Genomic DNA, 12,933 nt, shown 5'->3' on the forward strand with positions numbered 1-12,933 from the left:
AGGATTCAATATTTTTCGGACTCTTCTTGGATTTTTTTTTATACAACCTACCTGCCACGATGAGTTCTTCATCCATCTCCCTCTCCCTTCAGTCTGGACGGCAGAACACCACAACCTACAGGTCGGATAAGTTGATTAAATTTTTAAGATTTGAAGACTGAGATTTGAATAATTACAACTTATAAATGGCATATCAGTGGTATATTACCGTAATTGCCGGTGTCACCGTCGACTGTTAGCTTAGCTTCGTCACGTGCGACGCCCCCCGCGTGTCGAGGCGTTGCAGAGAAACGACAGGAAAGTGTGAATATAGTGGTGAAATCAGACATTACAAAGACTGAACGTCGCCGCCATCTTGGTCCGGTCGCCGCTCCGCTCAGTCGAATGTGTTGGACGTCAGAGACGTTAATCGACACCAGATGGTGCACTCCACAGATATTTCAATAAGTTGAAATAAAATATGAATGCATTATAAGCTCATATCTAAGATACAAAACAATAGGCAAATGATCAATCAGAACAAACTCCAGCTTATTTTTTCTTATTATATTCAATATATATATTTGGTCAGGAGAAATCACACTTCACATTGGTGCTGCTGTGTTGTGGAGATGATCAAACTTGCCACAGACGGAAAACCATGCCAAAAGACTGAATAACTTGCCTTTCCAGATTAAATGTCTATTCTTGGTGTTGGATTTGGTGAAATTAATTTCCAAGTAAATGCAATTTATGTGTTTTTCCTCTTTATGATATGAGGTTCACTCCAGCCCAATGTATAGTCTGGAAAATATGTTATAAATCCTCTAACACTTCAATCAATTTGATATATTAAATGTTATATTTCTTATAATTAGCAGTAAGGTCTGTTAATACAGAAGAGTATCAAGGCCACTCCAGAAAAAAAGGTTCTTGTTCAAAAAAACACATCTCAAGCATTGTATTTTGAATTTTATTTCTGTAAGCGCACAATGAAAAAAATGTCAACCTTCTATATCCCCCCCCCTCGTTAGTGGTCCTAAATACTCTTCTGTACACTTATGTAGAGGATAGTTCATTATATTTTGACTTGAGGAACAAACCAAGCATTTCCTTCAAATTTGTTTCATTTTCCTTTTTTGTTTTTTTACATACATTGAGTGTGTGTTCTGTCTTTCTGTCGCCTCCACAGGGAATGAACAGTGGTGCTCCTCCGGCCGGGAGGATCGTCCTCGACATGTCCGGGAAAGACGTTAAACCTACGAACTCCTGGAAGCCCGGGATGAGGAGGCAGGGTCCCTGCGCTGGACCCGGAAGCTCAGAACACAGAGGTATTGGCATAAGTTCACAAGAGAAACACTAATAGTCCTGAATACAATGCGTTTGTGAAAGAGCTTCATCTACACTAGCCCAAAACAAGTGGCTCTTTATCAGGCAACCATCATATCTGATAGAGCACATTACACTATGTTTACCTGCTGACTAACCATTTTTCCTAATTTATTCCAGCTTTGCCGTGACCTACGCAAGAATGTGCCGCTGCCTTGCCACTGAAAGCATGATTTATTTCTGGCTCAGGTGACAGAAAATTCAGTTCCTGTTGGTCTGTTTGCTTTTTTTTGTTGTTGTTCTGCATGAAAGAAAAAAGTAGCTGGGAAAATTAGCGCTTTAAGAAATGTGTTAAACTGCGAGGATGACACAAATGAATCCATAATGAAAGACCTGATTTAACCAACCAATGTGAATAATCCTCTCAGAAAAAAGCGTTTGTCTTAAGAGGACTGATTTGAAGCTAAAATAAAGCTTTGGTGTAACAACAATTCAGGAATTCTTCTCGATCAGTGGAAATGTGGTTTGAAAGGTACATTTTGTTTTCGATAAAATGAGGTGGCATTTCTGAGTGGGACATTCTCAGGCTGAGGTTTTGTTATCATCCCCACCGGTAGCGGCTGGTCAATGGAGGGTGCCGAGTCTCATTATTTACTCTGTCACGTCTAATTTACTGTTTGAAAGGAGAAATTTGGCGGATCAGCTGCCGGTCAGATTCAACTTTCTCCATCATAGTTATTTTTAAACTTATACGTGTTCAGAATTTTGAAAACATTTCCAGCTTTGTTAATGTTTAGATATGCTCATATTCATCAATGACTGAAGCTCTGAAGCTTAAAAAAAGCAACTTATTTTGCACCTTTTTTTTTAGGTTTCTTTCAGAGCATTCTAAAATGCTATCTATTCAGGGAAAACCTAATGTCGACTCAACACACAGACTATAAAAACTTTAAATTCAAAGACTTTTTTTATAACAGCCTTTTAGCTTTACGTGAAACTTTCTCTCAAAGTTATAAAAAACAATTGTTGTGCATAGAAGCATTAAGTTGTATAAAAGAAAAAATGCCTTTTTAATAATCTTAAGGCCAGTATGATATTGGCCTGTAATTATTAATTACAGATGCATCCAGATTACTTTGATAGGTTTGTATTTTTGTATTATAGGAGCAAACTTGAGTTGTCAGTTTTAGCGACAGCAGCTTTGATAAAGCATTAGTGCGAAATAAAATTCATTCCACCCTCTTCAGACAGAACAACACACATTAAAGTTCCCGTTGTTATTGAACTCCAGCACTTCCTTCTTGAATCGAGGTTCTGAATGTATACATGTGTCAACAACAAAGCAAACATCTTACAAAGTAATCAGGTTGACAAGCATTCTTATGAGCATTCTGGTTTATTGAAGGCACGTCAGTTAAAAAGAACACATTAGTTGTGTTGGACATGTACATTCATAGTCAATCAGCTTCGTCCTTGAACTAAAAAACACTTAGAATTAAAGACACGGGCTCAATATTTTAACGAAATTTCACTTTTGATATATTGATGGTTTCAGGCATCAATTTGACATTTTAGGAAACAAATATACTAATAATTTATTTGCCTTTGTCATAAGCATCCTTATTTCATTTCGTCACAAGATTCAAACAATAAATATATATTCAATTTAATAAATAGAAGATAACCAGCCTCATTAGTTTTAGATTCACTACCACTAATCTACAATGCATCACATTTCACAGTAATATTAAATACTATTTAAATAATCCTAAAGGGTTGAAGTCCCAATTTTCCAGTGTAAATAAACAGTCGATTGGATTTGTTCTTGGAGGTCGTCACACAATTAAGCGCGCGAGTTAACAGTGTTTGGATGTTGAATGTAGCGCCGTTACACCACATCTGGGGAAACTTTCCATTAAGCGCACGAGAATGGGAAATCATTGGAAAGATACAGAAGTAATCATGATTTTGCTGAAATGTCGGTTCTCATTTTCAAATCATTCCTTTTTATTTTATTTTCTTATTTTTTCTGATCTCGGGATCTGGAAAACACTGCTCTGCAAAATCTTGTGAGGTTCCTGTCAAAGTTTCATTGGCTTTCGACGTGTCGTCTCCGTTTCAGTTCGGTGGACTCCGAGTTTTTCATGCACGTGACCAGGAAGTCACGGCACTTGAGCGCGTACTGCTCGGGGAAATCCCGGAAATGGCTGACATGGGAACTGGAGAGGAAATCAAAACTGTCCACGGGGACGCCCTTCTGCTTCATAGTCTCCATGAAGAGCTCGATGTCCCTGTGGCGGATCACCTGGTCAGCGCTGGAGTACAGGTAGACGTGTGGCCAGGCGGGCGGCCTGTCCCGGACCGCGTCGTAGTGGTTCTTGTGAATGTACTTGGTCAGTGGGTACAGGACGATTCGCAGGAGAAAAACGGTCACCGCGAAAAGCGCGAGGAGGACGTACCTTAAAACGGGCGTGATTTTTGGCCCCAAGGTGGCCGCCAGGGCACGGAGGGCGCCGCGGACGTTCCCGCTACCCGGGGCGCTGTCCACCGCAGCCCCGATCACGTACAGTGAGCTGAACTGCTTGTCCGTGTGCAACAACTCCACAATGTAACGGTAGAGCATGAAGCCACCGTTGCTAAATATGTGAAAGAAAATGGGGCTGTTCTCCACCTCGTAGTCGTAGAGGATCTCCAGCAGCTTGAGGGCTGTGCTGCTCAGCTCCTTGTAGCCAAACGACTCGGAGATGAAGACCGTCTTTAAGGGGGCCGTGTAGCGGATAGTGACACATCCCTGAAGGTGGCAAATGCAAAGTCAGCAAGAGGAAATGGATGACAAAAATCTCGACTTATGCATGGTTGGTGATGCTGCACTGCCTCAACAATTCCATAATGCTCTCAAAAGGGCTCATTTGGAAAAAGAGGAAGGTCAAACTTGAAACTTTTTACCTGCATGTACACTTCATGCAGGTAAGTGCTAACTGAAGATGGATGAATGAAACAAAGACAAACGTTAAATGAAAGGTACGATGTCAATAATATGTGGAATAAAAATACTTTGAAGCAAAAAAAAAGAAAGAAAGTGACCAAAGAAACTACAGACGAAAAGTAAACTAACTCTTGAAGTTGAGTAAAATAGCAAAGAAATTATTATATTTGTCTTTTAACAATCGTCACTTTAAAATGGGCAGGAAAAGACTTGATCTTACGGTTTATACACAACACAAGCTGCCATTAAATTAATTTTATTATTCTGAACATTTTCCTCATTTATACATTTTCCTCATTTATACGATTGATGACTTTATTCAAGCACTTTCTGATTTCAGACCTAGAGATGTGGCGTCATTAGCAGATGTTTCCCATGATACACCTTTGATCACCAATCACACAATACAAACTCTACTCCTGAGTTCAAATTTCAACTATTTTTATTCATTTGTTCACTTCAGAGTATAGAGGTTATATATTGAATACCGAAACACAGTTGATATCAGTATGTTAAAATAGTTTAAGAGGGAAAACTATCACTACAAGTAGTTTGCCATATGCGCAGTAAATCTGACAGGCTGTTGGTTATGACCTGTTTTTCATCGCTTCGGTTTTAGATATTTGTAAGTAGTTGGTTTCTGTGGTTTTAGAATGAATAATAATGGTGATATATATATATATAACTCCTGGAGTTTTCGACTATGGGCATAATTGTATACAACAGGTACAGTCGCCTTCTCATTGTGAAAATGAACTCGGTGTGAGCACATAGCTGTCTCACGTCATGATTATTCAAGAGTTTAATAGACTCAAGACTTTGTTAACCCATTTATAACCAGTATTTCTTTTAAATACTATACTTCTTTAAACTGTCGTGGTATGCGTAATAAATGAGTGGTTTGGGACAACATTCAATACAACTGTATTTGATGGAACTAATGAAGCTGATGTTCAAAATGAATAACACGCTGGTTGCTTTATGACATCCTCAATAATCCAAGGAAAGTACGGGTGTCAGTTTCCACCTGTTCGTTGTAGATGGAGCTGTACTTGGAGAGGTGCTTGTCTCTGCATCCCGCCCAGCCCAGCAGAATCACGACCGGCTCCTTTGTCCCCTGCCAGTGTCTCTCTGAAAACAAGGCGGAGCACGCAGCATGTCAGCGGGGCAAACTCGGCCGAGATGAAGTGAAGCAGCCGTGCGAGCAGTGAGCGAGATGAAAGTAAAACAGGGGCGTCTTTGTGAGGCGTGGGTTAGCCGAGTGGCTAAAGCTAACGGGGCGCTACAATGAGAAGAGAGGATGCTCACCCGATGTCCCCGCGTCCGGAAACACAATGTTGTAGTCTACCTCGTCGGCTGCCATCTCTACTCGTCAAGTATCAGCTGTGGTTCCTCCGCGGTGGTGTCTGACTCATTTGGCCCTTTTTTTAAATGAAATGTGTGAATCGGAAAGAACGCAGCGGGGGCAACACGCCGTCCTTCCTCCTTCCGACCGGGTCTCTTCTTCTGTCAAGACGTGTGATGGTTGGCTCCAGCGCCCCCTGTCGTCCGTCCTGCGTCACTGCATGCTTCACAGTGGCCGGATACAAAAGTTTCAGTGTGGTTTTCACTCAGGCCACTGCACCGAATCACTCCTCGTAAAAATAACAAATGACCTCCTCATGGCAGCAGACACTTCTCACTATATTCCCATCCTCTTTGTGCTCACAGCAGCTTTCACGCCATTTAAAATATCCTCCAAAACCATATAATTACTATTGACCTAAAGAAGAATGCTTTCCACTGGTTCAGTTGAGAAATTATTTATATCAACCCTCCCCAGTCAGTAGTATAGTGTCCCAGCTCTGCCATGTGGCCCCTTCTCCTCCTTATTTAACAACTTTTACTTTGCAGTATTGTCATAACAAATAAAAGCAGTTTTAATTGCTATGCAGATGAGGTCCAGCTTTGCATCCACCGCCTTCCTCTTGCCTTTGAGACCACCTCCAAGATTTCAAAACTCAGTTCACTCTCTCTTACTGTGTGCATATTTCAAATGAATAGCTTGATTTTCACAAAACATAAAATCATCATCACTGCAAAGGTTTCCCCAAGTTTATTATGGCAACAAAAACACACATGATGGTGTTTTGAGCTTTATACTTGCTCAATATTCAAAATAAGAAAGGCAAAGACAGTGTTGAGACCGATACAAAATCATATCATTTTGTCTCTGAACGTATTGAAAAATAAAAGAATTTTACAAAAGTATATTTTGACTGAATGAGGCTTCTTGACAAAAAAAAAAAACGTTTTGCAGCTATTAACTACAAAATGATGAGGGAATGTCAATATCTATCAAATTCATTCAAGTCCCCCCCCCAAAAAATGTACAGTTTGTGTCAACTGAGATCCTTAGATTTGTGAAACCTGCACCGAACTGACATCCATGGAGCTGTGCAACTGAGATCTAAAAATCAAAATCAAATGGTGACCCCCTCACTAAGTACTCGGGTGTTTATCTGCATGTTACTTTTGTAGTCCCCAGATCATCTCCATCTTCTGCAGGTGGGCCTTTGACGACTTGGAAAAGGTGCTTTTCACCACATTGAGGGGAGCTGCTTTGCCACTGAGGTATACCTTGTTCAGACAGGCAGGGAGCCAGGACTCCTCCTCCTTGTGCTCGGCTTGTTCCACTGCCTGTTCGGCCTCCTCCTTCTTGCAGAGCGCACAGGAATATGCAAAGATGTATCCTGTCATGAAGGCGTCAAACCCAGCCCGATGGGTTCCTGCCTCGCCTTTCTTCTTCTGAATGTCCGCCTCAGCTCGGAGGTCACTCAACCGTTCTTTTTGTCCTCCTGCTCTGCTTTCCACACCATTATTTGTGTTGGTGCCATGGTTGCTGATGGCTGCGGTCGCTTCATCCACTGTGTCTGTTTTCATGCCCTCTCCTTCATTCTTCTGCACGTTTTCATCACCCTCCACTTGTGACACGCGGTCTGAGCAAGACTCAGCAGCTGGTTCTTGTTGGGCGCCCGACGTTTCCTCCGGATCCACTTCCATGCGGGGCATTTTGTTTTCCGGCGCGCCATCAAACGGGTCCTCGGTCGCTTCGCCCGCACTCTTCTTCTTCTCTTTCTGTCGCTTCCTTTTTTTCTTCTTATCATTATTGTTCTTCTCGTCCAGGAGGATGATCAGGTTTGTGTCATGGGATAAGGGACACTGGGTCCCATTTGGACACCAACCAAATGCCTGCCACATCAACATAAATGGGAAAAAATAGGACAATTCAGTAAGTCTGTTCAACAGCATTAAAAAAAACAACAACACTCAAAACAACAGCAGGATAGCAGCGGCTATTTTCACAATAAAAGACATTTTAGTGGAACTGTATGATCACTGCATGAAAGCACAAAAATCAACAGGTTTTCAAACTTACAGAGAAGCGCTGGCAGACTTCAGTCTGCCCATCCAAGGTGGTAACAGCAGGACACTCTATGTAGTCCACATAAGTGGACATGTAACCAGCATACTGACAAAACTCTATATGAACATGGGGTCCTGCTGCGTCAGCCATGATGCTGCGACTGTTATTCAGCTTACTGGAAAGAGACGAAAACATTGTGATAAAACAACTTCTTCTTATCTTTTTTATTAGAATTACACGCATAACAACACCTTCTGTGGAATCCTGTCAATTTACTTCAGCCATTTTCAGATTTCTTTTCCTACATTGCGTGAATTAAAGCTTGAATAGAGAAAGTTGTATTCAGGTACAATTTTTTGTTATTCAGAGACATGCAACACAAATCTGATCTTGTAAATAAACCAAAATACACAAATAAAGTAAAATACAATGAAATTGAATACTTTCAATTTAAACTGTGAGCATAAAGAGTTGCCGGGGTCAATCACTTTGTGACTCACCATTTCTTGTAGGCGTATTCCAGATATGAGGCAGCGAGCCGCAGCTCAAACTCCGTGACGTATTTTGTGTCATAAATGCCTGCAGGAAACATCTCAGACAGGTCGGCCATGAAAGTTGCGAGGCGGTCAGGCAGATGCGCGTAGAAGCTCTGTTGGAAGCAATTTTAACCAATGGTTAAAAAAAACATAATCATGAGTAACTTACTCAATTAGATAATGGTTCAATGCCATAAAATTGTGTAATTTAAATATTTTGCATGTAGTCTGCAATTATGTAATAAGAATACATCCAGAAACGCATTCAACATGTTAGGAAGGACACTGGGAGAAAAAAAAAAAGAAGCTACTTTGCACCTGGTAAAGGAAGGCGATGTCGATGAGGCCATTGTGCAGCACCAGAGGTTTCCTGGCACGAAGCAGCTCAGTGAACATTGCGCGGATGTTAACACCAAGATCATCGGATCCTCCCTTACATACAGGTGAGAGAGAGAGAGAGACGGAGAGACAGAGAAGGCACATGTTGTTTCGGAGCACAGGCAGGTAGGGAATGCAGAGAGCCAAAGACAAAGCTTTGAGCAAATAGTATAACAGTACTACCTTATTGTTGCCTTTACAGTAAGGGATCCCATGGCTGTATTGCTTGTTGAAGTCAAATCCATGCTGCACAAGGAACTGTACAGACTGGGGCTCTATGATGTACTCCTCTGAACAGAGCAGTGTCAGGTTGTAAACTTGGACCAGGTATGTCTCTGCGGCCTAGGACAGTAATATAAAGAGTGAAGCATTTGAATAAAAGCTCACTTGCTACTTTAGAGGGAAGCAGTGACAAATATTCATGGTGTGAAGTCCTGATGGGCCAATTGACATAGTGGTTTAGAACCTCGCAACTATTTAAACAGTAAGACACACATATTGACAGTTCTTTGGCTGGGATTTGTGCCATTTACAGAAGGTTGATACATCTATAAAATGCAATAACATCTGCTCTCCATGAGTTTAAAAAATAAATAAAAAATTGTACCTTCTGGTCCAATTTCTTGTAGCAAGCAATTCCCAAGGAGATGATGGAGCGAGAGCGAGCTGCATGGCAGATGGCTTTGTATCGGTCTTCTATGGATCTGAAAGCAAAGCAGCATTTGTCAGGATAACACACACACACACGCAGTAATCACAAATAGTTGTGATGTATATAAAAGCAATATTGGCAGAACGTGTGTTAGATAAATGGGTAAAGAGGGGTAGAGACACATTACTTACTCAGCGAGCAAAGCTTTCCTGTTTCCCAAACCACTCAATTCCTACAGGAAAAAATAGGAATTTGACTTTAATACTCTTATAATTAAAGTGTATTTAATTCAACTGACAGGAAAAGCGCATACCGTGTCCAGGGCAACGAAAGACGACGTTTTAATGGCCACGATCATAGCAGGCCAGAGCTCTTTAAAGTTGTCATTCTGGACGTCAATAACAGGAACCACCAGTGAAGATGTCATGATAGTCTGCACCGGGTCAGAAGCGGTGGGAAGATCTGCAAAGCTTCCAAGAAAATACTTATAGCTAACCAGTTAAATTGTTTTCATGATACCTTGTTATGATGTTTGCGCTATTTCAATATTCACCCCTGAAGTTGTTGATTTGTCTGCGTTTGGCTGGGAAGTGCTCAAGCCTCGATTAAACAGTAAACACTTCAACGTGCTTCTCGTGGGTCCTGTGAGAAAAGACACTAGTAGTAGGAAGAACTGCCTGATTGTAAATACGGCAGCTTGTTCAATAAACTTGATGCTATTGTCCTCAAATGTATTTGTATATTTTGTTTTTTTCTAAAGTTGGGAATATATCGTTTTAATTCCTCTTTACTGTACGACTATTTTAGTTTTTCAATATAACTTTTGAACAGGCGCTTTAGTGGACACACACAAACAGAACGTCAAGAGAAGCGAATAGAAGATGTGCGCCATTTTGGCTCAAACAAAGTCAGAAGCATTTTCTCTCTATGTAGTTTTCAAATATTTTCTTGTCAAACTGGATAAAACACTGTGGGGGATCGAAATAGTTTAATTTGGCTGCCATTTTTTTCGTTATGAATGCAACTTTTTAATTGTTTCAGCAACGCGTAAGTAGGTAAAACAATGATTAGGAGCCATTAAGGGTGAGCTGCTGAATTGACTGTTGCTGTTTAATACAGTTGTGTGCAATGGGTGGTTGTTCTGCACCAAACTGCTCCAATTCAACCAGCATAGGCAAACAGCTTTTCAGATTCCCCAAAGATGCAGCACGTAAGAAGAAATGGGTGGTGAACTGTCGCCGAGACTTTGAACCAACTCCTCACTCCCGACTGTGTGAAGTAAGTTTGCAGGGATGCTCCGTTTAGAGGTTGAGCTCATCTGGGTTATTTCCACGGGCAACGTGTGGGATTTCTTCACAACATCTGGGTTTAATATTTCTCTATATAAATGCATTGTTACGTCACTTGTTTCTTGCAGGATCACTTTGAGCAGAGCCAGTTTGAGGAAGTCGCCCGGTCTCCAGTCGGTGGAAAGAAGCTGAAGCCCAATGCCATCCCCACTCTGTTCCACTTTGGAGAAGCACCGTACCCTGCGGTCACTGCCTCCTGCATCCTGATACCTCTGAAACTTGAACTAGGTGATTGAACACACTATAGGTCTGGAGCCACACGTGGCTCTTTAGCCTCTCTGTAGTGGCTCCCCGAAACTTAAGCAAATATAGTCTAATATATTGTCTTAAAACAGTAAGAACTGCTTAAAATTGATGAAGAAAAACAGTTAAAATGTGTAAAAATCATACAGAACAAAAAAAAAAAATCATAATATAGTGCAAGTGAGTGATGGCGTGTGTCTTGATCCGCACATGCAAATGTCCAAATGATATAACAACTCATTGTGTTTCACATAATTCATGAGACCAAAACAGGTTAAATATATGTTTTCATTGATATATGGTACCCTGCAATAACCGTGCAAGAGCTCCATGTTTGAGTGTGTTTATGTGTAGTGGAGAGTCATAATGCTAATTACAGATGACCTATTGTGTTTAGTGGAAAAAGAGGTGAAATTTGGGGATCACAGATATGCCAGGCGCACCCCTCTTCCTGGCCTGGAGGAAGAAGATGCAGACAGGACAGCAGAGGATCAACAGCCTTGTTCGCAGTGTCAACTCCTGAGGAAACAGTTGGAGCAGGAGATGCAACACACTGCCAGGCTACAGAAGGAGGTAGGATCGTGTTTTCGGTGTCTTTCTTTTCCTTGATGGAGGCGTTGTCACTTTAAGGTGGCTTCTTTTTTCTTGTTGGGCAGTAGTGTGCGGTGGTGTCAGGGCCAGCAGTAAGAAAATACACCCCCCCTCAAATGCCAACAGCAAAACTTTTTTTTTAAATTAACACTCAAGATCACTTGGAGATTAAATCCATCCTGCTGTAAAATGACGCATAAAGCCTTTTAGTTAGCTCATCCACTTCTGGTGTCGGTCTTCTTCTACTCACAATTTCCATTTCTTCTGCAAACGGGCACCTCGAAAAAGGCCCCCGAAGCAGGTCCGCTATCGTATCATCCGATCTTGCTGTTAAATTAGCCGCCATCACTCCAGATTAGCAGATAATAACAGTGTGTCGTCACACACCTGCCCCCGGGCCAATCACTCAAGCTCATTTCAATGACGACACCAGGGCTCAAAACTTTGCTGGCCGTAAGGCGTTCCGTCAATAACACATCAAAAATCTGACTGGCTGATGATACAGTCACTCAACATTTTAACCCAATAGCAGCGTCCAGCTTCCATCAGAGGTTAGCAATGCTTTCCTCTGCTAGCCCCAGCAGAGGAAAGGAGTTGTGATGCGTTTAGAGGACATAGGAGATTTGAGCTCCACAAAATAGAACCAGTCGTCTTCTGGATAAAGTTTCCAAAATCACCAATTGATTCCAGACGCAGATTTCAGAATCACTTTTTATTTCTTAAACTGCAAGAAAAATTATTTTTGACAGGCACACCACTGTTGTTGGGCGATGATCTTTTCTATTTTAACGCCTCCTCTCTTCTGATGCTGCCATTTTAAAAACACAAGAAAATGAGTGAGTAGACCATCACATGAATGGTCCCGTCAAACCGTTTGTGTTTGTATTTCCCATCAGGCAGAAGAAATGAAGAAGCGCCTCTATCGGCTGGACCGGATTGAGAAGGGCCTCCAGAGCTTCCTCTACGAGGATCAGATCCGGGCCCTGTCGCTCAGCAAGCGTTCCCGCCGAGCCGTGTGGTCTCCAGAGACCATCCTGAAGGCGCGGAAGATCCGCTGTGCAGTCGGCACCAAGGGCTACGAGTACCTCAGAGAGATCGGATACCCGCTCCCCTCCTACCGGACTCTGTGTAACCGCTTAGAGACTAAGATCATGGTGACGACCGACATCAGCTGCGAGGAGCTGGCAGAGCTCAACCTCGGCCTCATGACCACGTGTGACAGTCCCACAGAAGGCGATGGGGACAACGACGAGGAAGAACTGATTGGCGTCCTATCCTGATCGTTTAAACCAATGGGGGGAGGGGGCGGGGGGGGATTGGCTTCCGTTAAAAGTCGAGCATCATGGAAATATGTGACTGATGTGAAACATCACCTGGTAAGACAGCTTTGTGTAGCTCAAGCTTTAAGTTACAATGAAGAATGAGCTTTAACGTGTGTGTAGCATGTAGCTTGTGACGGTGCACGCTGTAGCGAGAGCCCGTTT

The 12,933-nt window shown here is 42.0% G+C and overlaps 3 protein-coding genes across 4 annotated transcripts; 1 reads left to right on the forward strand and 2 right to left on the reverse strand.

Moving 5' to 3' along the window:
- Positions 1-2,718: 2,718 nt before the first annotated feature.
- Positions 2,719-5,764, reverse strand: tmem53 (transmembrane protein 53). Its single transcript, XM_080503997.1, has 3 exons — positions 5,603-5,764; positions 5,322-5,425; positions 2,719-4,099 (listed from the first exon to the last, which is right to left on the reverse strand). Exons 1-3 carry the CDS (start codon positions 5,655-5,657, stop codon positions 3,398-3,400), a joined length of 861 nt encoding a protein of 286 aa, XP_080360123.1. The 5' UTR covers positions 5,658-5,764; the 3' UTR covers positions 2,719-3,397.
- A 629-nt stretch (positions 5,765-6,393) lies between these two features.
- On the reverse strand, positions 6,394-10,783 carry toe1 (target of EGR1, exonuclease). Of its 2 annotated transcripts, XM_080503263.1 has the most exons (10): positions 10,671-10,783; positions 9,820-9,908; positions 9,580-9,736; positions 9,458-9,498; positions 9,222-9,318; positions 8,798-8,956; positions 8,555-8,668; positions 8,201-8,349; positions 7,713-7,875; positions 6,394-7,525 (listed from the first exon to the last, which is right to left on the reverse strand). In XM_080503263.1, the coding sequence occupies exons 3-10, from the start codon at positions 9,691-9,693 to the stop codon at positions 6,803-6,805; spliced, it is 1,560 nt and encodes a 519-aa protein (XP_080359389.1). In that variant the 5' UTR covers positions 9,694-9,736; positions 9,820-9,908; positions 10,671-10,783; the 3' UTR covers positions 6,394-6,802. The 2 variants fall into 2 exon arrangements, with proteins under 2 accessions (XP_080359389.1, XP_080359390.1); XM_080503264.1 differs by lacking the exon at positions 10,671-10,783 and having other exon boundaries at positions 9,580-9,728; positions 9,820-9,850.
- On the forward strand, positions 10,288-12,729 carry LOC308135528 (uncharacterized protein; the record flags this gene model as incomplete). Its single annotated transcript, XM_080503577.1, has 4 exons — positions 10,288-10,544; positions 10,684-10,843; positions 11,256-11,431; positions 12,346-12,729. Exons 1-4 carry the CDS (start codon positions 10,395-10,397, stop codon positions 12,727-12,729), a joined length of 870 nt encoding a protein of 289 aa, XP_080359703.1. The 5' UTR covers positions 10,288-10,394.
- Between the last annotated feature and the right edge of the window lie 204 nt (positions 12,730-12,933).

The sequence above is a fragment of the Blennius ocellaris genome (assembly GCF_963422515.1).
Source record: "Blennius ocellaris genome assembly, chromosome: 10".
Lineage (NCBI taxonomy): Eukaryota > Metazoa > Chordata > Actinopteri > Blenniiformes > Blenniidae > Blennius > Blennius ocellaris.